The following is a 25,325-nucleotide window of genomic DNA, read 5'->3' as shown; positions in this document are numbered from 1 at the left end:
AAAGCCAACACTGGCGTAGTAGTCAACATCTCCTTAAGGCTTTCAAAGCCCTCCTCACAGTCCTGTGACCAAACAAAAGAAACATCCTTCCCTATCAACTTATTAATCGGAAGTGCCTTGCTTACAAGACCCTGCACAACTCTCCTGTAGTAACCTGCCAACCCAAGGAAACTCCTGATCTCTATGGTATTATGCGGTCTAGGCCAATCTCTGATAGCCTGAATCTTCTCCGGATCTACAGAAATTCCCCCTGCAGAAACAATGTGACCCAGAAACCCATCTCATGCTGCCAAAAACTGCACTTGCTCAACTTAGCAAACAACTTCTGCTCCCACAGCTTCTCCAGAACTGCTCTCAAATGCACTGCTTGCTCTTCAAGACTCTTAGAAAATACCAGGATAGCATCGATGAAAATGATGACAGGCACATCCAGAAACTCCTGAAACACGCTGTTCATCAACCTCATAAACTCTGCTGGCGCGTTAGTCAACCCGAACGACATCGCCACAAACTTATAAACCCAAACCTCGTCCTTCTTCTTGACAAACACCGACGCTCCCTACAGTGAAGTGATAAGACAAAAGAGTCCCCTGCTCAACAAATCCTCTAGCTGCATCTTCAGCTCTACTAAACAAAAAATCAAGTAAGCCGACATCATTTCACCACCACTCGGATATCAACATCTCTTGTCCATCGAAGAACCTCTAGTAACTTGTTTCTTAGGGAAACTTCCACGAGATAACTTATTACAAAGTTAGCTTTTCGCTTAGCAATTCTCCATGGCAAATCATCAATACGAACGTAATAAAACAAACAAGTACCATACGTTCGCACATTTTGATTCACCGCGTCAAATGCTTTGCAAGCCGCCAACTTAAACCTCTTGCCTTGTCTCCCTCAGCAAGCTTACCAAAACCTTGAATCTTGGAACCCTGTCCATCTCCAATGAATGTAATCCAACATCGTCGCAACGATTAGATTATCCTGCCATGAAGGCTTCTCGTGAACTTATGAATCTTGCAAACATGCCTTTTCCGGCTCAGACCTGCTTTAACTCTCCTTCCCGTGACTCCAGCACTACCGGCCTCACAATCCTGGCGAAACAGCCACACATTCATAACCGCTCTGGTTCATAAAATCCTGACCCATTGGTCAACACATCTAAAACCCGAGATTAAACTACCGTCAATCTCTCGAGGTCTACATTCAATCGGGTTGTTTATACTCACGTCGTAGGTATTGCTTGCTCCCAAAACCACCACCCTTAGGTCGCAACCTTCGAGCCATACCGATCTCACTCTCAGACCAGCGTCTTCGAGTTATACCGTCTCACTCTTGGAACACAATCCTCAAGATCTCGGTATCAGGGGAACTACTCATCCCCTCAGAGGAACATAAACCCCTATGCCACTCTCGAGCTATCGGTATTCAGGAGAATCACCATCCCCTGAGGAGCAACAATCCTTAACCACTATAAACATCTCCCGACCAAAAGTACCTCCTGTGGTCCGAGTATAACATTGCAATGTTACGCCTGTCCACTCAACTTCTAATATCCAACTGGATTAACCACCTATCCGCCTCTCTAGGCTCGATACCTCTTGAGAATAATCTCATACCGGTCATCTACAACTGCTTATCCTCTTAACATAAGATGGAAACTCTTCAACATCCACAGCCCTCGGCTGCACCCCGCCACATGCGGTACAATTGGAACCTGCACTAGTACCCCTCTTGATAACCGCTCCACCAGCACGCCAACAGATCCGCCAAGCGATCATCTCGACCCTGGACTACACCTGCTGCAACCCCACCTCTGGGTTCCCAGCACCCCTGGCTCGCTCACCGGCTAACCCCCTCTGGTCCCTCCTGATACGCTTGCGACCCTCTGACGTACCTCCTTGTGGAACTCTGGACCCCACACTCGCTGGCCTCGGGACCCACCCGAACATGACCACGACCATGTCCCCGTCCACGACCAACAACCCAAACACCTTTAACCACTGCACTTCTAAGAACATAGGCTAACAAGCAATCTTAACATAACACAAAAACACAAAAACACAAACTCACCGTGGAATCACACTGTCGGCTCAAAGAGGATGTTCTAAGACTCCATGCCACACACAATTGACTAACTCACATAATCAATCAAGACATGCAATCCCAAACATCTACAGCACAAAGCCTAGTGAACCCAAACCTAGAACCGTAAGGGCTCTGATACCAAAATGAAAGGTACGACCCCTTTTTTATAATAAATAATAAATAATAATATATATAAATAAACTACAACTAGTGGTCCCATACTCACTAGCCCCCTAACCAAAATCACAATCAACAGCGGAATAACAATACCAATAACAATATCCAATAATAAAACCAATACTATAGCATAAGCAAAATCCAATAACAAGATAACCAATAATCCAATAACCAATCATCAGAAAACATGAAACCAGCAACCTAACAATGTTTCTAACGACTTAACTCTAGCAACCTAACAATGCCAGACAACATCCAATCGAGTCCCTAGAACATCCTCCTCTTTATCGCCTTGATTCCACGATCACACTTTGCCTTTACCTGCACCACAAACACATATTGAGATGCATGAGTATTTGATAAACACTCAGTGAGGCAATCCTCCCATCTACTGGGCTATACACACAAGCAACAATCAAGCAAGAACAAGGAAATCAAAGGCTTAGATTAGCCATGGTCATGCCCTCACCTCTCTGCAAGAAGATTCTGACCAATAAGAACGAATCCCTCACTCCTAGCAAGTTTCTAGCACTTTCCCAGCCTTAGATCTCCCAAGAACAGCAAGGAATCTCACAAATCTCTCTCAAAAGCTCAAGAACAATGTTTTCTCTCTTTTCTTCTCAAAAACAAACAAACGGCGACAAACACCACTTCCCAAAACCCTTCTGGTCGACAATTCCTTTAAATATCTCGGTTTAGTGGTTTTCCTTAAACCAAACCGACCAAAATCGACAATTCAATTCGATTGAACCGGAAAAATAATGGTGTCAACCGACACCCCCTTGGTGTCGATCGACACCCTCACCCAAAACGTACAAATTGGTTTGCGGGTGTTACAAAATTTAAGTATGATGTCTCATCATCGGGGAATTATATATATTCTGAAACGTATTTTTAGTTAATATTATAACATATTGTTTTGTTATGGTGAATGTAGATATGTCATCTAATCGTTGACGAAATACAAATCCTTCCAGACGAGCAAATCCAAACGAAATTACCACTCCTCCTACAGAAACAACAGTACGGGTAAATATATGTTTTGCCTTTTTAGAAAATAATATATTAGTTAAAATATACATAATAATTAATATTGTAAAAACGATATATGTAGAACAAAGACAAATATAAATGGTCGCACATTCAGGAAAAAAACATAAATTCAATTGTCTGACGAAGCAATTGCCATCTCTAATTACACTCTTAAGAATCCTACTGCGATTGGCAGAGAGTATATGGTTAAAAAGTTTAATCAAGCGTTCAACATGGATATAAATTATGGTTTCTTCAAAAACAAGCTGGATGAATTCAAAAAAAAAACTATAAAAAGTGGAAGGTTCTTATGTATAAAACTCGGATAACGGTTGATCCTGATACATCTATGATATATGCATCTGAATCATGGTGGGCAGACCAAGAGTTTGTAAGTACACATTATCCTTCTACATATCAACTTATGTATAAAAGTTTAGGTTTTGAAACTAATCCACTTTAATTTTAGGGGTGCAAATTAACAAAAAGCTTGAACTGAAAGCCGCCTGAGTTTTGGGACATGATGAAACGATGTCTCGCATTACATGATGTTCAATCACAATCTCAACACTCCGCTCGTCAAAGAAGAGAATAGTTGCTTAACAAGCATGGAGATGGAGATGAGAATCATTATTACTCAGATGCCAATAGTGATGATGAACCACAAACACAAGTTCCTGAGACGCAAGAAGAAGAAAAAGAAGTGTATCGTGTTACTATTGATGACGATGAAACCTTACAACACTCCGCTCCCAGAACCCAACAATGAAGTAGAATAAATTTGCAGTCGACTCCTAGACGAGGGAGTATCATACAAAGATATGGGGGAAGCTCCCGAGTTTCTATTGGAAGTGGTTCACGAGGAAATCGTAGGGGACAATCATTTGAAACAACTATACAAGACACCGTCGCTGGGTAAAGAGAATTTGAACGACAAAGTTTTCAACAACTTCATCCCGGTGGTTTTGACCAAGAGGATTATGACGAATTTAAAAAAGCGAAAGCAATACTCATTGCGATAGACCTACCCAAGTACACAAAATTTTATTGGGCATGCATTAACGCACTTAAGGAGTTAGTTTTTTGGTGTAAGTATTTTATTGACGTAGCAAGAAGCACTGACGAAGATAAGCTACAATTTCTAGAAGCTATGACTGGTGTTTCACGAAACAACCAAGATGTGCCCAAACAATTGAGCTCAGATCATTCATTTGGGAGTCCGCATTCAGGAGGTTTATCATCTTGTAGTCCATCATCTGTGGGTAATAATTTAAGAGGGCAAAATCCACTTGGTTGTTGGGTCCTGGTTATCAACAATGGGGCACACCACCAAATGCTCCACAATGGGCACACCACCAAATGCTCAACAGTGGGGCACACCACCGAATGCTCGTCTACAATGGGGCACACCTCCAAATGTTCCACAATGGGGAACACCACCTAATGTTTCACAGTGGAGCATGGATACCATCCAACTTACATTTGTGGCAACAAACACCAAATTTTCAGCAAGGTGGTTCATCTGGAACAACTCCAACAAATATTCAATATGGATTTTCACTAGGTGATCGAGGTGAAAATCTGAGGAATACTCAACAAGAAACTGCAGCTAGTCTCGGTTTAACTAATTATTTTGAATCTGGACGAATGCCACAAACACCTAGACCAAGAGGTCATTTCAATATTTGGGGAACCCCACAAGAACCAAATGAAAGTTATCAAAGTAATGTAGGAGATGAATAATAATATTGTGCTTAATCAATATCGCTTATGTTTTTTTGTGATTTATATTTTATAAGTTACTTTTTGAATTTTATGTATTTTGTGAGATTTTAAAATAATTTATCTTTAATGAAATATCGTTTGTAATTTCAGACATTTCGTATATGTATGTTGCGACCACAAGACCCAAGCAATCTAAATTACAAAGAAAGAGTTGAATTGTGGAATTTGGAAAATGAACAGTTTGAAAAGTTAGTAATTCAACCAGCTTTGGCTTATTATGCTCGATATTTTCAAAGAGCACCAGCCCAAACTTGTTGTACCCACGATCGTTCATCTCGGGTGAAGGGTTGAAGGCTTGGGCCAGATGTACTAAGTGGGCCAGAGATGTAGTATTGGTCGGCCCATTAGGTCTGAAAGGAGAAGCCGGAACGCGGAGAGGCACCCAGCGAGCCAGTTTGCAGTTCGGCCCCGGTCAAAGATTCCCACATTTAATTTGGTTGATTAGGGCGCAAGATTTACGCAATGAAGTAATTAGTCATTAATTTTGTGTAATTAGCTAGTATAAATACAGAAGGGGTGTCATTGTATCAAGGGTCGAACATTTTTTCACTAAGACAATAATATACACTTCTCAGCATTTAGATATTCTTAATTCAGTTTGGAACTTTTACGGTGGTAAGCTCCTCCATTCACAAAACACTTCGGAAAGAGAGATCTAGTTTCAGTTCTCACATTTGGCGCTAGAGAGATGGGAGTTATCACCTATACTGTTTCTAGTTCCGACTTCAAATCCGAACCCGCATCATTCAAATAACGCTATGGCTACCGACTCTTCTAGTCAGGTAACTCTAGAAACTATCCAGAAACTTTTGCAGGATTTGACCGAGAAATCCGACCGTCAGCAAGCAGCCTCTGCTGCTCTTACCAACCGTTTCGACAGCCTGGAAGGGCACGTCTCTACCCGCTTGGAGGCAGTCACTACGTCAGTAGCCTACCTTTCAGCCTCTCACCTCGCATACGCCGATCGGGTCGATCTCTTGTCCTCCGATCAAAACCCTTGCAGACGCGCTCTGGATTTCACTGGCGTCGTTTCGCCTTTCACCTCGCAGCCTGCAGCAGCAAATGCCACTCCGGGAAATACTTTCCCACCTTAGCTAAGTACCCAGGCAGCACCGCCGTTGGTTGGCGATAGCCACACTCCATTTCAGCTCGACGTCACTGGATCCTCCGAAGTCCCAGTTCGTCTTCCTCCCCCTGTGGGCGGAAATATTCTGACTCATGGTTATGCCACCAACCCCGAGATCCACCGTATGCAGAGCGAAATCCAAGATATGCGGTCTATAATGCACAGTGCGACTACTTCAGCACCAGACATTTCCCGGGTAATTAAAGAATCGAAGCGAACTCCTTTCTCAGATCACATAGCTCGAGTTCGCATCAAGGATACCGGGAAAATAAAATTCTCGAGCTACGAAGGAATAGGAGATCCGACTAGTCATCTCAAAACCTTCTGGATAACAGTTAGCCGTGTGGACCTCGAGCCTCACGAAGCAGATGCCGGGTACTGCAAGTTGTTCGTAGAAACATTCTGTGGACCAGCTCTACTCTGGTTCGCATTTTTGACAGCTAGCTCCATTAACAACTTCACCAAGCTGTCGACTTCCTTCATTAAGCAATACTCGAGCTTAATCGAAACCGCAGTAACAGACGCTCAGCTTTCGAACCTGAATCAAACTGCCGGAGAACCTCTCCGGTCCTACATAACAAAATTCAAGGAAATTCAGGTCCAGATTTCGGGGCTCTCAGACAAAACCGCTTTAGCCGCGCTGAAAAATGGCCTTTGGCACGAGTCCCATTTCCGCAAGGAGCTAACTGTAAATCAGTTCCCTACCATCCAAGATGCATTACACCGAGCTTCGAACTGGATAATTGCAGAGGAAGAAAAGGCTGCCGCCGCACTAAAACATAAAGTAGCACCCGCAGGCAAACCTTGATTCGAAGCACCTGCTAAAAAGACTCCGCCTTCAACCCCGAAGTCTGGACCTGGCACATTTGCGGTGAACCATTCTCCCAAGAGAAATTCTCCAAAGAGTTGCCGAACATGACTATCGAGGAGCTGGAGCAGAAGGCAATCTCCGAAGTGGACGAAGACACTCCACCCTCGAAGAAACCAAAGTAAACAGATGGGAATGAAGCTCCTAAGAAAAGAATCGACGTCATAATGGGGGCTCACGACTTTTTTGAAACTCCATCACGGCGATAAAAGACCATCAGAGGAAGCTCACGAACCCACAGCCGAAACGAATCAAGGTCACGACAAGTGATTTACCCAAAGTCACTTTCTCGGAGAGAGAAACTGAGGAACTAGATGCTCCGCACGACGACGCACTTGTCATATCACTAGACATCGCGAACTACAAAGTATGCCAGATCCTAATAGATACTGGGAGTTCGGTGGACTTAATTTTTCTAGAGACGCTTACTAGAATGGGTATCGGAAGAGAGCACATTGTGGGACCACCCTCTCCTTAAAGCAGAAGCAAAGGAAACAGGGCCCTGAACGAGCTGAAATCGTTAACAAAGAGGTGGAGCGTTTACTAAATTTAGGGCAGATACGCGAATTAAAGTACCCTGAGTGGCTCGCAAACACAGTTGTAGTTAAGAAGAAAAATGGAAAATCACGAGTCTGCGTCGATTTTACCGATCTGAATAAGGCGTGCCCCAATGACAGCTTTCCACTTCCACATATCGATAGGCTAGTTGAGTTCACTTCGGGCCATGAGCTGATGTCTTTCATGGACGCCTTCCCTAGTTACAACCAAATCCTCATGAACCCGGACGAACAGGAAAAGACCGCATTCATTACAGATTGCGGGATTTACTGTTACAAGGTGATGCCTTTTGGATTAAAAAACGCCGGAGCAACCTACCAGAGACTAGTAAATTGAATGTTCGAGCATGAACTCGGAAAGACCATGGAAGTCTACATTGACGACATGCTGGTGAAGTCTATGGAAGCCAGCTCGCATCTTTCAGACTTGAAAGTTTGCTTTGACATCTTGAACCAGTTCGGGATGAAGCTTAGCGCCACGAAGTGCACCTTTGCAGTCCCATGAGGGGAATTTTTAGGATACATCATCACAGAGCGAGGAATTGAAGCGAAACCGAGGAAAATTAACGCCTTCTTATCCATGAGTTCCCCTAGGACTTTACGCGAAGTGCAACGTCTTAATGGACGGATCGCAGCTCTCAATCGCTTCATCTCTCGCTCTACAGACAAATGCCTCCCATTCTACCAGTTACTGAGAAAAGGGGGAAAAAACTTCTTATGGGATGCGAAGTGCAAAGAAGCATTCGCTCAATTGAAAGCATACCTGTCTGAACCTCCGGTCTTGGCTAAATCTGAGTTCAGTGAGCCACTTTTCCTTTACGTAGCTGTTTCGGATAGCGCAATCAGTGGAGTCTTGGTTCTGGAAGAAAGGGGGGAGCAGAGACCAATCTTTTCTGTCAGTAAGTTGTTTACTGGGGCAGAATCCAGATATCCTATGATGGAAAAATGGCCCTCGTAGTAGTTACTTCGGCGAGAAAGTTGCGACCTTACTTTCAATCTCATACAATCGTAATCTTAACAACGCAACCACTTTGGACGGTGTTGCATAGTCCAAGCCAGTCTGGGAGGTTAACTAAATGGTCTGTCGAGCTTAGTGAATATGACATCGAGTTCCGAACTCGAACATGTGCTAAGGCGCAAGTGCTGGCAGATTTCCTGATAGAACTCCCACTAGCTTGTTCGGTCAGTGACAGTATCGAGGTCCCATGGACATTGTATGTAGATGGAGCATCTTCTAGATCGGGAGCAGAAATTGGGGTTTGTCTCACCTCTCCTACTGGTGAAGTGATTGAGCAGTCGTTTCGCTTGGCATTCAATGCATCAAATAACGAGCCGAATATGAGTCCTTCCTCGCTGGCTTACGCCTCGCAGTAGGGACTGGTGTCCGAAAGCTCCGAGCTTTTTGTGATTCGCAGCTGGTCACCAACCAGTTTTTAGGAGAGTACGAGACAAAGGATGGTCGTATCGAGGCTTATTTATCTGCGTTTCGGGAATTAGTAACTAAGTTCGAGGATTTTGAAATCACTAAGATCCCACGAAGTGAAAACTCCGCTGCGGACGCCTTAGCAGCTCTGGCATCGACTTTGGATCCTGCAATGACAAGAATTATCCCCGTCGAAGTCATTGAGTTTCCAAGCATTCGATTAGAGAGCTCGAATGTAGTTACTCGGGCAATGAAGAAAAGATTAGCTGCTGAAGAGGCAGTTCGCAAGGCAGTTTCGGACTCCTTGTCACAGGTGGACTCAGCTCCTATCATGCCCGCTCCGAACAATATTCATCGACCTCTAGTTGAGCAGGGAACAAGTCAAACTCCGGAACAACTCCGGAACCATCTAGCTCACCAGTCTTCGACCAAGCTGTTATCCCGCACTCCACTTCGAACAGTACGAACATTAACAATTGGGGGACAAGAGACTGGCGGAGCCCGAACTGGGCTTACTTGGAAAAAGGGGAACTCCCAGCCGGCAAATGGGCAGCTAGGAAACTCAAAATCGTCAGCGCACGGTATTGCATCTACAGAGGAGTACTCCTACGCCGAAGTGTAGCTGGTCCCTATCTAACATGTGTTGCTGGTGAAGAGCCCGCGATGTTAATGCGAGCCGTTCACGATGGACCTAATGGAAGTCACTCCGGAGGGCGAACTCTGGCCTTCAAAATCAAAAGGCAAGGGTATTTCTGGCCTACTATGGTCACAGACTGCGAAAACTATTCCCGAACTTGCGAGAAGTGCCAAAAGCATGCTCCATCAATCCATCATCCTACCGAACTCCTGTCGTCAGTGTCCACACCTTACCCGTTCATGAGGTGGTCTATGGATATCATTGGCCCTTTACATCGGGGACCGGGAGGAGTTCAGTACGTGCTCGCTCTTACTGATTATTTCTCCAAATGGGTAGAAGCAGCGGCCTACATGAAAGTCACGAGCCAAGAGGTAGAGCAGTTCGTGCTAAAAAGCAAAATCTATCGTTATGGTGTTCCTCACGAAATCGTCACCGACAATGGTCCGCAGTTCATCTCCTCGCAGTTCGAGGGGTTTTGCGCGAAATGGAAAATTCGACTCAGTAAGTCAACTCCTCGTTACCCACAAGATAATGGGCAAGCCGAGGCAATGAACAAGGTCATATTAGCTAACTTGAAGAAACGGCTCGATTCTCGTAAAAGGCGCTGGCCAGATGAGCTGCAGGGCGTTCTTTGGGCAATCCGAACAACACCCTGCCGGACAACTAATGAAACACCTTTTTCCTTGGTTTATGGGGTCGATGCCGTAGTCCCAGCTGACATAGAAGTACTTGGGGTCCGTACCTCGCTAAACCCACTCCGAGCTGTGAAAAATGAGAAATTTTTACAGGATACCCTTGATACAATCAATGAGCGTCGGGATCGGGCTTCAGTTTGGATTCAGAACTACCAGAACGCAGTAGCCCGTTATTATAACTTTAAAATCCAAAGCAGGCCCTTGGCAGTCGGCGATCTAGTGCTTCGAAAAGTCCATGAAAACACCCAGGAGCTCAATGCAGAGAAGCTCGGAATCAACTGGGAAGGACCGTACAGAATCACACGTGAAGTGCGCAATGGGATTTACCAGCTCGAGGATTCACAGTGGAAACCAGTCCCGAGGTCATGGAACTCTTTGCATCTCAAAAAGTTTTACAGTTAATTTTCTTGTATCGAACTACGGTTGGCTTGATCCCGATAAGGGTACGTAGGCAGCCCACTTTGGGTCTAGCTATCCATTTTAATAAAATCAAAAGTTTTTCTTAACTTTTTGTTAATAATGGTTGTCCCACAAAACAGACAAAAGCCAAAGTCTAACTTCGAAAATATCAATTAAAGCAGAAGTTTAACTTCGCAAATATCAATTAAAGCCGAAGTTTAACTTCGCAAATATCAATTAAAGCCGAAGTTTAACTTCGAAAATATCAATTAAAGCCGAAGTTTAACTTCGCAAATATCAATTAAAACCGAAGTCTAACTTCGTAATAACAATTAAAGCCAAAGTCTGACTTCGCAAATCATATATATAAAAGTAGAGTTCCAATCTCACCTTATTGGCTGTTTGATATTTAATAGGTTTTGTAATTTAATGTCTTCCTTAAATTGGTAAACGAAATTTACACAATCGTTTTGAAGCTGTTTGGTATTTTTTTCGTCTCGAAATTTAATGTCCCTATTATATTGCTCCACATTTAATCCCATACAAATGACTTAAATTGGCTGATTGATATTTAATAGGTTTTCAAATTTAATGTCCCTCTTATATGGCTCCACATTTATTCACATACTAACGAAATTTACACAAAATCCTAACTCATCACTTCCCATATATACGAAATTAAGATTACATTATAAAATCGTAACTCATCACTTCCCATATCTATGAAATTGCTCCACAATTAATTTTCACATTTATCTCACATAATTATAAAACTGAAATCATCTAAATTCCCCCTATAAATTATGCATTAACTTTATTTCTCCACTAAGTTGTATTAATCAATTGTATTAAAACAAAACAATAAATTTGAATTGTAACTCTCATTTTTCTAAATGTAATTTTTCATCATTCTCTTCCTATAAATACTCATTATCTTATTCTCTTAGTCTATCACTCTTTCATTCTCTCATCTTCTTCCACTACTCTCAAATCCTTTTTTTTTTGTTTTGTTTTGTTTTGTATTTTTTTTTTATTGTTGTTGTATGGGTTATAAAAAATCAAATCAAATATCATTGTAAAAGCTTAGTTTTAGAGTTTGTATGATATGTATATCTTATATATATTTAAAATATTTTAAAAGGTTTATTTCCATTTTCTATTTTATATTAACATCTTATAAGTCATTATTTTCATACTTTCTTACAATATTCACCACACAATAAGATCATGAAGTTGAAATGATCCATATCTAATTATCTATTATGTCTATGGTTATCTCACATATTCATGTATCATTTTTAATAGGGAAATTACCTAGAATATTGCATAAAAGTAGGTTTATTACTAGACTAACACGTAGAGATTTCTGCCTTACTAGAATAACACATAAAAGTTTGCAAATTACTTCTATATCTGAGTTGTGTGTTTTATTACGATTTATGCCATTCTGTTTTAAAACGAAGATCTTAAAAGGGGAAAATAAAAAGATCATAAACCTAAGTCGATCCCTTGAATCTTTGTGTTGTTTGTCTTACGATTGTTGGGTTGAGATCAGCTATTTTTAGATAGCTTGCGGCGTGAAAAGAATCTGTGTGGAGGACGTTTGGCTGGAGGACCACTGACGGCGAGTTGACGGCGAGGTGGTTTGAAGTAGAGGAGGAGGGAAATAAAGCGATTTGGTCAGAGGTAAATTTCTATATCGTGGTTTAGTCTCTATTGCTTACTGTTTTCTTATACCCGAGTATTACATAGTAGGCCTTGTATATTGTATATTAGTTTTCTGTATGTTGTTGAGCTCTGTTTTTCGGAAGATATTTGTGTGACTTCATGTTGCTTCGTTGCTAATCTAAGCAACAAATGTTTTGTGATATTGAATTAATAACTAAACTAAAACTTCTGTCGTAGATATGGGGTCAAGCAAGAGGTATCCAAGTAGGTTGTATGGGGTTGGTAATTTTCCACTGCCGATGAGAAGCATGCACCATGATTGTAGTTTGTCCAATCTTGGTGGTTTGAAAGGCTTTGTTGGTGATGAGGTGTATGACAAAATAAGAAAGAATTCGCAGCTGGGAGTTCTATTGGATCTAGCCGAATCTGACTACCTGTTTTGTGGGAAGACCATCCATTATCTATTGTCCAATCAATTGGCAATAAACATTCCTTCGGAGGTATGGTTTTTGGTTGGAGGAAAGCCGCTGAGGTTCTCTCTATATGAATATGAAGAAATTAGTGGTTTGAATTGTGAGAAGATTGATGAAACAGAGTTTGAAGTCGATCATACACCTTTATGGGCGGCTTTAAAGGTGAAAGCTTTTAATGGACCCAACTGGGAGGAGCTAGTTGAGGGTTTGAGAAGCTGCCGTGGGTGGTCTGATGAAATGAAGACGCAGATAGCTCGGTTGTATCTTGTTCATGTTGGAGTGCTTGGTTTATCAAGGAACAGTCGGATTCCTCTGGAATACGCTAAAAGGGCGTTGAATGAAGAAGCATTTGAGAGTTTTCAATGGGGTAGGGTTGGATTCAAGAGTTTAGTTGATTCCATCAAAGTCCTTGGGTTACCTAACAATGCTTATACCCTCCATGGATGTGTCCATGTATTGCTGATATGGGCATTTGAGAGCGTGAAGGTGCTGGGGGCTAGCTACGGGAATGTAAGAGAAGGTGTAGATTTGCCTCTGTTAAGGTGGAGAGGAGGGAGGCCAAGGAAGGATATCGAAGCCTTCATATCCGGGAGCAAACTCCTTAATAATGGGGAGGTATGCCTTCAATTTACGTATACATTATTTGTCTGCATTTTTTCTTTGTGATAGATTATTAAAAGTTATGGTATCTGAAATGCAGCTTCAGGTGAAGCATTTAGTACCTAAACCTTTGGAGTTCATATATCCAGATTGGCCAGGACAGTATTGTGTGTATGGTGTAGGAGAAGGTTTGAAGAAGAAACTGGATAATCTGCTGTTAGACGTGATCAATGGCGAAGTGGATGAAAGAGAATGGGATTGTGTAAAAAAAAGGAAGGGGGAACATACGAAGAAGAGGGAGAGGAGGCAACATGTTGCATGGGTAAGTGACGATGATTTCCTTGAAACAGCCCCAACCAGCATCCGTAATGTCCCCAATAATGCGAAGGAGTATTCAGGTGTGCAAGGTGAAGATGGTAGTGGAAGGTTATTTACTATGGTTGAAACACTAGGGGCGAAAATGGATAATATTCAGATATCGTTTTCTAGAGCAATAGCGGAAGTTGTGTTCAAACTTCAAGGTATGGAGAGTAGGATGGGTAACTTTGAGAGTGACGTTCAACTATTGAAGAAAGTTGTTATCAACACAACGGATGGAGGAGCGCATACGCAAGGACCTCTTACATTAAGAAATGACGAACAAAAAATAAAGGAGGTATGATCTGCGTACCGTATTGATAAAATTGTTATTATATATCTATTGTTCAGTATGAAGTCTTTGTATTTATCTATTCGAGGAAACAATATCAATTTCAGTTTTGTGAAGTTGTATAATTTTGTAATTATTTTGATATATGATTTTTTTCGTACACACAATTTAGCAATTTGTATACTTTGTCTCTAGTTTAACAGCGTCATATTATATTTCAAATGCTTGTATATAACGTCAAATACATGTCTTTTGTTTCAAGTCATGGCTATATCAGATAAAGCATTCGGACAAGGATGGTTATAAAGTTGCTAGTTGTGTTAGGAATCCGTTAGCCATTAAGGATAAGGTCATGTGGTCTGGGAGTATTAAAATCGAACCAGAGGACAGTGTAGAGCGAATTCCAAAGCAGATGGTAGACAGTGTACAGCGTGTCAAAAGAGTACAGAGTTGGGAGACAGAGGAAGGCGATAAAAGAGCAAAGTATAATGACAAAGTTGATGGAGCAGGTGCTCAACCCGTTCCTATTAATGTTATCCATCCGGTAAGTGGTGGTAACCCTGGCTCGTCGGATCGAAAGTGCGAATCTGTTGTGGATTTAACCAAGGGGACTAGCAGTCCTGCATCGTCTCATACAGTGAAAGATAAGGAGAAAGCCAGGTATTTTGCATATTTGTTACAAAAGGTGTTTCCTCCATCAAGAGAGCTTGATCTTCTATTAGTAGATCCAGTGGGCACCAACATAGGGTTAAACCCTAATGACGAATCAATGCGAGCTGCATTAATGACCCGACGTGAAAGCCACATTGTAGTCCTATCTCCCGCAGTGTACGATCCTTTTAGTGAGGCAAGTCCTGAGAAAATTGCAAAGCTGATGTCCTTCCTAACTGATGATTTGTAAGTCTTCATTTAGAGTTGTATATAATTAGTGTCTATATTCGGATTTGAGGACTACGATCTATAACTGATTTGTTAATTTTGGTATTCAGGGCTAAAGTACCTTGCACTGGAAATGCCGAATTTTATTTTCGCCTCCTGACCCCTAAACAATTGTGGCCAACTACAACATTCGGCTGGTTATGGGATGCGGTAAGCTTCGTAGCATAACATTTGACGCAGTTAACTATGGTATACTAATGCCTGATAGATGTCACTCGTGTTGCAGCACATGGTTACATGTATGCATATGTTCCGTATTAGGGGGACGCAAACGCCATCCCCATATAAAACAGATCGTATTGCTTTTCTTGATCCTTTGTTTGTTAGTATGTGGGCATTCGAATTCCCTAAAATGGAAGCCTCTAATCAATGGGTTTTTGGAGAAGGTTATTTTTAGACGTACGTGGGAAGGCTGCCAAAATACGGAATGACAAACAAGGTGTGGGTTGACGATGTAGACACCCTTCCCATACAACCTCGATAACAACCATTGGGTAGCCATCGAAGCTGACTTAGTCCAGCGGAGGCTAAGAGTTTACGATAGCATAAACAGCGGTAGAACCGACGAGAGTCTACAAAAGAAGTGCAAACCGTTCGCAAAAATGATCCCACGCTTGATACAAGCATATAACCGGAGGTACAAAGATGAGCACATCGGGGTGGCGGCATTTAGTTACTACCGGGTGAAAACACTCCCACAGAACTATCAACAAGGTGACTGTGGTGTGTACACGTTGAAGTGCTTAGAGTGTATAGCTCTTGGAGTAAATTACACAGGCCTATATGATGCGGCCATGCCTTCTATTAGGATGAAACTTGCTGCAGACGTGTTTGATGAGGTCCCAGACCGAGACTGCTTACTCCAACTAGATGCTACGTCGGAGACAGTAGATTATCCGGAAGCTGAGTTCAACTCGGGATCAAAAAGTTGAAGAGGTTCCATGTACATTACCGGAGCAGTATGATTTTGCAAAATTGAAGATTGGTTTTACGCGTGTTGCTAATAGAAGATGTGTGTTTGGTCATTTTTTTTGGTAACATGTGGGATTTGAGGATGTCGTTCTTAGATTTTCCGAGGTCTGGTCACTCACATAGCTCCTATCAGTTGATTGTAAACCCTCTTCAGGTGTAGTGTTTTTTGTATATTGGAGGGTCTAGATATGTATCATTATGACGTCTTTCTAACCAGTATTAGTATATGTTAGGCCTTTATCAGATGTGTACGTACCATCAGCTAAGTAACGGCCTTATTATGGTCTCTGTACACACGTACGTATATTCATATGTGTACGTACCATCAACTAAGTAACGGCCTTATTATGGTCTGTGTACACACGTACGTATATTCATATGTGATCGTACCATCAACTAAGTAACGGCCTTATTATGGTCTATGTACACATGTACGTATATTCATATGTGTACGTACCATCAACTAAGTAATGGCCTTATTATGGTCTGTCTACACACGTACGTATATTTATGGTCTGTGTACACACGTACGTATATTCATCAGTGTACGTACAATCGATTTTCTAACGTTATAGACTTGATTTTTAGGTCCATGGTTGGTGCTTAGTTTCTATCCATTTTGAGCACACTAACTTGTCCCTACTGGCAATCCTATGATATGATGAGCGTGATGTGATAAAATTGTATTCAAATTCAGCGAACCATAATCATCCTAACAGACTGTTACGGATCATATGGACCACCTGCGTGAAAGTAATAAGTACAACCAGGAAGAATGTTTATTCGCTACATAATTTATCAGACCAATAGCAGCTTCGTAGACGTCCATCGCGAACTTCTTTCGGAAATTGTCAATATTGTTGTCGGTGATCTTCAAGCAATCAGTCATCGGTTTGCCCATGCTCAACAGTTCTAAAAACTTCATAGTAAAAGGTCCACAATCTCCTGTCCTCAAGTTTTGTCCTACTTGGCTAACCCTTTCAGCGGTAAATGGATCGAGAGGGTAATTGACATCGATAACCCTCTGAAGTAGATACGGTATCATCTCACACACCGGCTTGATCCGGGACATTGCAAGAGTTTCTCTGGAGGAGGTCATCAAAGGATCGTAAATGGAAACATGTCTCTTTATAAGATTTATGCCCACTCCTACCCAATTCTTAGATTTCCAGTTCATTGGAGCATATATAACGTCGACATCTGTAACCCACTTCAACCTTGGTTTGTGGTGAATCCTTTCCCCATTGACGATGTCAATGAGTACTTTGTCCCATCTGAAATTCCGTTTCGCCGTGCTCCTGTTGAACGCTTGGAACCTTCTCGTCAACTCGTAAAAGAGAATGGAGTCCAAAATTACGGTCCTTTGTTTTATCATTTCTTCTCCGTTTTTGTGCCACAGCGTTAGGGCAATCATCTCCATGTGCTGCAGATGCAGTTAAACGCAAACCGGTCGGAGTTAAAGTTTAAAATATGTACCTGACTATGGACCCATTTTTGGGACAATATAAGAGTAGAGAAGAATAGGATATCTGCCTTGCGGAATCCGAAAAAGGTGTGTACCCTGCGAAATTTTGTAATTATGAATATCCTATATCAATGAATGAGCATATCAATATGTCATCGGAGTAATATATACTACACTTACACATTATCTTGTTTTATCATCTCGGTGAATTTGGCAAATTTCCCATCAGCAACATCTTCCATAGGGTGGTATGAAACCGACCCTGCTTTTATCACTATGGCTTCGGATGGTTAACTCGCACGTATCTCCATTATCACTTCTTCTACGCGTCCTGTTTCATCCACAATAATAACCGACTGCGGCACTAAATTGCCTGAGTCACCGGGAATACATTCCTCCCCGGGACTTTGATCTGGTTGACCTCTAGTCTCTTTACAGCCCTCTTCGACATCGCGTTCGTTGGGTATTGCTTGGTCTCCGGCCTAATAAGATGCACGTACATAGATTAGTTGTGACGTACACTGGACCATCTAAGTAGACACTATAAATATGGCAAATATTCGAAATAAAAAATAATTTTGCACTATTGGAGGTTAACTGTTGTTTCTATTTGTACATGTCCATCAGTTTTGTTAAAGCCCTCCTCGCCATCGCTTTCCTCTTGTTGACCGTCAACTGCAGTTTCATTTTCTACAAGTATTTTGGTTTTGTTACAACCCTCATCTGACTCGCCTTCCTGACGTCTTATGTCCCCTCCGTTACTGTTAAACCACTCGACTTTCCCGCCTTCTTGATGCAGTTCTTCCCCATCCTCCTATTCAAAATAATGAAACTTTTAAGACGCGTGTTCGTAGTAGGAACTTGGTACAAGCTCAATTTTTCACACGTGTAGATTAGAGGAGGTAAACAAATAACCGAATATATATGAGACCCACAGATGGTTATCCCTTTTATGGTTACTTCCTGACCTACCATTTTGTTACAATGCATATCAGGTTCCATTTTAGTATTCAGCTGCAGCAATATCTGTTCAATTAAAGGTGGACAATGCTTTATTACGAATATAGTGTTGTAATCTCCATTCCGTGTCAAATACTTACATCGGATACGGTTTTAGTTGGTGATAGCTCGACAGCAATGTCCCCCGCGTCATAATCTTGGCGACACTCATTAACTCCATTGTCCGGGGATGGTTCGTTCATGCCACAGTCGTTATTATCGGTTACCCACTCATTAATATGAGTACGGTTTGTATCCTACGGTCAAATATATAAAGCTTATATGATAGGTGCATAAGCAAAAACACCCCCATTACGTTGATTGAGTCGCATTCTAAAGAGGATCTTGTTGTCCATTACCTGGCCTCCAACTAAAGAGTCACCACTGACAGAGTGTTGACCATCTATGGCATCCTTCGAACCATCAGTATTCCGATCACCCTGTGCACACCACGATAGCAACATAATTTAATATATGTAAGTAGTGAAAAAATTACAACCCTTAAGCTATTTGTCATATCAACCTTAGCAGTGTCAGCGCATCCCCTGTTTCTGACCTTCTCTCCCTTTTTTTTCATAACCATTACTGAACTCATTCTTCGAAACTTTATAGTTTTCCCTCTTCTTTTTTTTGAATACTTCTTCTCTGAAACTGTATGCGAAGCGTAAGAAGGTTCCCCATGTTCGTTTCTTTTAACCTCCAATAGTGCAGCTCTTATCTCCTAGCGGATCTCTGTACGTACGAAAATCTCCATGTTTGCCTGATTTTCCTTCATCAGTGCTTCTTGTTTCCTGTAGAACCGGCTTAGTTCCGCCGCATACCTTTCAAATTGGTCATCGTCCAAACGTTCATCAACAATGGGCGTACCCCTCGGTCGCCCATCAGTTCTCGTGCTCTTCTCTTTCTTATTGTCAATTGTTGTGGTGTCTGCTCTTTTCCTCTTCCGACAGTCAACTGTAACTATATCACCAATTAACCATTAATTTTTAAAAAATTATCTTTATAGTGAAGCCCTTTGTAATGTATAAATGTTTTTAATACCTTTCTCTTCGGGACATGTCTGTTTTGGACACCTATCATCACCTCCCATCCATATTGCCTCATCCCATTTGTGGCCAGCTTTAATAAGATTTTCAATGTTGTCAACTTGATGGTCTTCCTCTTCGTCACGCCACTCCAATTCTCCACTATCACAATGCTCCCCACTACCAACCATCCGTCTAATAACCACCTATAATATGATTACAAATATATATACATTTGACGAAACTGATAGATTCAGGTCGTTAACGTATTATATCAACCAAGTACATACCTCTTTAGCAGCCTCGCATGCGAAGATGTCTGCTGTCTTGATTGGCCGCAGTTTAGCCAGATTGTGGATCGATCTTTGATTAAACACCTGATCTTGAACGTCAGATGGTACTAATCTTGCAATTGCTGGGACAGATTGGAAAGCCAGCAGCTGGAGTGCTAGAGGAAATCCATGAACAGCAACTGATTGTTGCTTGAAAGTTTTTACTAAGCTGTCTACGTCTGCTGGACATTTAAATCCTGTAATAGTCTCCAGCGTCCGTTCAAATGACAACCTTCCCCATGGATATTTGAAAAAAAAATCAATATTCTTGGTCATCTCCATTGTTTTTACTGGTTGCGTGGCGCATGTTAGAACTCCATCAACTATTATTATCAGCGCTAAAGCTAGTTTCTGCCACGTTTCCATTTCCTCAGTCTCCAACCTTTTGACCAACTCGGAGATCGTTGGTTCTATGTTTTCCCCGAATAGAACTTCCCAAACAGTCATACATCCTTTATCCGTTTTTGTAGCTCTTTCCACATCTCTCTTTTATGGATAATTTCCACATTCGAGACCTGTCAACTCTGCAAATTCCTGTAATCCAAACTTGATTGGATTGCCACCAAACACAATCCACATCTCATGCCGCTTTTTGGTCACCAATTGACGGCAAACAAATCCATGAACTAGTTTACCGGAGAACGAGATCTTGTTAGCAGGGATACGAAAAAGCTGCCTAAATGGAGACTCTAACAAGTTTTCCATTTCTTTTGTTCCACTCAGCACCCTCGATATTGTAGAAAGATATTCCGGTTTTGAATACGCATTTATCTTGGTTTTGAGAGGGTAATGGTCAAGAGCAAATAACCTCCTCGGTAGATCCAAGCTCAATTGAGGAACGATCTCTACAGCCTCGGGATCCATCCTATCACCATGAAGTAACGTACATATTAATATGTACGTACACTAAACCAATTAACCCTAATACCAATGTCTACCAAAGTTTAATTCTGTTGACGATTACGGTTATTTATCCTCTGCCCGCCACAGATATACTACTATTCATCGATTTCACATCCTGGGCTACTCAAAGCGATTCTTAAATGTATTTGCTATATACTTTTCCAACCTAATATAGAATTTGGGGGTACAATCTCTCTTCCAATTTAAAGTAAGAAGCCAAGAGAAACACTTACCTTCTGATTCAACACCGGTGATGAAAGAGGGATCGAAACAAGCCGCCTTTCTCTGATTTCACCCGACCTCTGTAATCTCTTCTTCCTTAAATGTTCCGTCGCCGACTTCTATCGAGTGTCGCTTTGTAGTACTTATCCCAGATCTAAACACCTTAATTCAAAAAATCTACTTGTAAAACAACCCTATCGGACATCCGAATGCGCCGTCGCAGCTGAGGCCTCAGTTTTCCGTCTATTACTAAGAACGAAGATTTTGCCTCTACTACTAAACTATTTTAAAATAATTTTTTATTTATAAACAGTGCAATGGCTGAGCTTTTCTTTAAATATTTTTATTCAAATTATACAGTTCTTCAACGTTATTGGTTCATTTACACTATATATCAGCCTTTATTCGTCTGGTTAAACCATCATTCACTATTCCTTGATGTTTTATAAAGTTTTACATTGAATTGGTTTGTTAATGAACCAATATATTTTCCGCCAATATATAACGTCGACTATAGGGTCATAATTAAGTAGTGCATGCGATGTCTCGTCTTCGCTTAACCGGCAGTTACACATGTTAAATATCTAAATGCGATGAATCTGTATGGAATGCAGTCATGACGTTTGAAAAGCCATAATATTGATAATCCATTTGTGTTTGTTCGCTGCTTATATAAGAAGACAAATACACACCCAGTGAACTATGTATTCGTCTCTCAAAAACCAAAATATCACATCACAAAGTAAACATAAGTGCAACAAAGTCATGGTGCATTTCGACAGGCTATCCAATCTCCAGACGTGGCGATCTGATTGGAAGGTTTCTCTTATCCGCAAGTGGAGAAAGAGAGAAGCAAACATCGTCACCTTTGAAATGGTTGTTTCGGATGTTGTCGTAAGTGACTCGTCTCATCATCATATTATATGCACTTAATATTAAATGATACATGTACATCATGGTTGAACTTTTTTCCCCCACCGTAGGGAGATAAGATGCAGGCAACAATCAGCGAGGACCTGTTGCCCCAGTTCTGTGCGGGGATTGAGGAGGGTTTGTGGAAAACCTTCTCTAATTTCGTCGTCACTAACGACACATCCGCTGTGAAGGTCGTGGCTTCCAACTACCGGATCAAATTCACTGCTGACACGGTTGTGGACAACATTCGTTGCTTGTCGACCAATCACTACATCGATTACGTCCCCTTCGACCAAATTTACGAACGATGGCCTCGTTGGACGCAGAACTGCTGCTTAGGTAATGTTGCATTGTGTTGTTCCGGTTTTTAATATCATATCCAGTACCATAATTCTAATGACATGACACCATATACACGATGGGGCAAGTTACTCACGTCGAACGAAGAATATTGGTGGACGATCCAACTGCTCCACGTTTTGCCGAGAGAACCCGGTTGATACGGTTTTCATTGACGAATGATGAGTGAGTCGTTTTCGCCATTATTAGCTTTCACACACTTTAAAGATATACCAGGCTATTAACGTAAGGTGTCTCTGTGTGTAGGGGTCATCACTTGCAATGTGTGGCTTATGATGAGATGGTCGATGATTTCGTCCGCAATATTTGGCTATGCGGAGGCAAACCAGTTGTAGTCTTGTGATTCTGGAGGCCCAAGTTTAAGGATGGAGGTACTGATTAGCCAAACTTATTTAAAACAATTCAATCACCTTTTAAATATAAGATTACTGCATAAAACTAATTTTGGTTACCCTTTTTCCTTATTTTTCCACACCGCAGGAGGGATGGAAGTGGTTAGTCAACCGGGTGTCTCTAAAGTGATATTTGAACCACCCTTCCCTGAGGTTAGAGATTTCAAACTCCGGTTGGAATACTTCGACCAGCGCGAGCGGACTGACGACGATTCGTAGCCTATGTTTCCATTTGTCAATGTTGCTTACATTCCAAACTTCTAAACCACGTTGCTGGACTCTTTATATTATTTTCATTACCTACATCCCAACAATCTATCTTACGTGGATAGGAATAATTTGATGTAAAATGTTTGTGTGTATTACGCATGGTTAATTATATATTTTTTATTTGGTAAGCATCTACCTAATAGTGCCAACCTTTAATGTTAGACGTATGTGTAAAAACGTGTACAAATATTTATGTTTATGTTTAATTTCAAGGGTTTGGTCGATAATAATAACACGACAAGGTTTCAAACAGTCTTTTTTTAGACGATAAAAAAATGGGAGGAAACCAAATAAAACGTTTATAACTTGATGTTCAACTATTAAACCACAACCCAAAGTACTACTAATAAAATGACCAAACTACTTTAAAAAATAGGTCATTGTTGCTAGTATAACCAAAGTCGCAACAAACACATTGGTCAGTTTTAATTCCATAGTTAATCCATCATTCTTGTACGCAATCAACGCCTTCATCCTTTCCAACTCCATCTGATTTTCCTTGTGCATATTTAAGATGTTCGCAATCTCCTCTTTTTGTCCCTGAAGCGCTTCACGCATTTGATTCAAACTAGTTAACTTTAGAAGATCTTCCTTCACTGTTTTCAGTTCCTCCATCATAGCTTCATCCCACCATTTAAAAATGTGATAGTCCCCATCCTGCATTTTTTTTGCTTATAATGTTTGTTAAAACAAAAACCTCAAGTTATGCAAATAAATCTGATCTTTAATCAACCTCGGGGAAACTGTACGTTACTTACCTCTCTATTTCTACAAGTGTAGTGGAGCCTCCCTGGGTTTGTCCTTGTAAAAGAAGGTTGTAGGTTTGGCCTTTCACCACAGTAACAAACAGCCGGGATCCCATACTCCGCATCGTCATACTCGACTGGACTCGTGTTTGCCAAAGCAGACATTAAGAACGAAACTGATAACGTAATTGAAGGAGGGAAAATAAAGAAAAGAGGAACGTTAAACTATTAACCGAATATCCAACTCTCTAAATCTAATCCAACATCTATGGCAGCGGCTCTCTCTGTTTCCCCCAAATCAGTTCAATGAACCCTAATTTCCCTGAATTTTATAAGATATCGATTATATTCGGTTAGCTTTTATAGAACATTCTGTTTTGTGCCGTTTTTTGTATTCTAAAACAACATGAACTTTTCCAAGCTGTGTCGTTTTCCACTAGATACGAACGGCGTCGTAAGCTTGATACAGTGCCGGTCCTTTAATAAAGCCAGTAAATCAAGGGCTTTATGCTACAGATTATATTACCGATTTTAGGGGAATCAATATCAAAAAAGGTGCGGTGGTACAGTGGTAGGATTGGCCTTGACTGTCCTTCAGTGTCACGAGTTCGAGCCCTTGTAAAGTTGTAGTAGGAACTTTTTTTTTCCTACTGTTTGTTAATGGGCAAAATTGGTTGGGCCGGCACTGTTGATAGTTTTGTGTGTTTGCCCGGTGAAACTAAGGGGGGTGTATTAAAATTATGATTTTAAAGAATTCTATGGGATTTAGAAAATTTGGAATTTTGATAGATTTTAGGGAAGTTGATATGATTTATGGTGAAATTCTTTCAAATCCCAGCTAAAACCTTGAGATTTGGATTTCTGTATTTTTAACTAAACAAATTCTCTCAAATCTTCCAGAATCCCTAAAACTTATTAAAATTCAAATCGACAAACTGTTTTGAATAACAGTGGATTTTAAGATAGATTTTTAAATCATCATTTCAATAACAGTGGATTTCATGAGATTTTTTAAAATCAATGATTGAATAACATATGATTTGTAAATTTTGCACAAATCATTTAAAATGTTAAGTTGAATACACCCCCCTAAGTACACGTCGTCTATATGGATGGTTCGAAGCTAGGGAATTGCCATTTTAGACCTTTTTCGGAATATAAGGAGCAATACGACATCTAGTACACATTTTCAGAACAAAAGGAGCAAAACGACCAAAACGACAGATATTGGCATACACGTTAATTAACATCTTCATTACATAGTAATTTAATTATCTAATGAAACATACGTGGCGAGATGAAACGCAACACAGAAGGGAACCGACAATACACCTAGAGGATTTCACATATAGATTTGGCCACCCACCACACTCCGCAATTTACACAGATGATGTCATAATAACGTGTGTCGGTCGATAACCTGCCCCATCTCAAACAACTACTCATGGCACAGTCCGGGAAAGGGATCAACGAACTGGAGGGATATACAAAAGAATCTTTGTACGTGTTTTTACGCGCCATCTTAAACATACTCAACCGTTGGAACAGATCTTCCCCGATAAGCCGTACTCCCTCTGATTGGAGTGGATAGTGATGTGCATCAAATTG

General features: G+C 41.1%; 3 protein-coding genes and 1 pseudogene across 3 annotated transcripts; 3 read left to right on the top strand and 1 right to left on the bottom strand.

The window, feature by feature from the left end:
• Nucleotides 1–2,718: 2,718 nt before the first annotated feature.
• LOC147923708 (uncharacterized) lies at nt 2,719–5,040 on the top strand (annotated as a pseudogene).
• Nucleotides 5,041–12,694: 7,654 nt separating this feature from the next.
• Nucleotides 12,695–16,048, top strand: LOC104759644 (uncharacterized). Its single transcript, XM_087496528.1, has 6 exons — nt 12,695–13,543; nt 13,629–14,183; nt 14,455–15,074; nt 15,167–15,266; nt 15,343–15,489; nt 15,575–16,048. Exons 1-6 carry the CDS (start codon nt 12,695–12,697, stop codon nt 16,046–16,048), a joined length of 2,745 nt encoding a protein of 914 aa, XP_087352654.1.
• Nucleotides 16,049–20,398: 4,350 nt separating this feature from the next.
• Nucleotides 20,399–20,773, bottom strand: LOC147923707 (uncharacterized). Its single transcript, XM_087496527.1, has one exon. The coding sequence runs from the start codon at nt 20,771–20,773 to the stop codon at nt 20,399–20,401; it is 375 nt and encodes a 124-aa protein (XP_087352653.1).
• A 1,026-nt stretch (nt 20,774–21,799) lies between these two features.
• Nucleotides 21,800–22,920, top strand: LOC147923706 (uncharacterized). Its single transcript, XM_087496526.1, has 5 exons — nt 21,800–21,928; nt 22,018–22,288; nt 22,378–22,474; nt 22,556–22,629; nt 22,790–22,920. Exons 1-5 carry the CDS (start codon nt 21,800–21,802, stop codon nt 22,918–22,920), a joined length of 702 nt encoding a protein of 233 aa, XP_087352652.1.
• The last annotated feature ends 2,405 nt before the right edge of the window (nt 22,921–25,325 follow it).

The sequence above is a fragment of the Camelina sativa genome, chromosome 17, assembly GCF_030686135.1.
Source record: "Camelina sativa cultivar CO46 ecotype springtype chromosome 17, ASM3068613v1".
Lineage (NCBI taxonomy): Eukaryota > Viridiplantae > Streptophyta > Magnoliopsida > Brassicales > Brassicaceae > Camelina > Camelina sativa.
The sequence above is the reverse complement of the archived record's forward strand: the minus strand, read 5'-3'. Positions and strand labels throughout refer to the sequence as shown.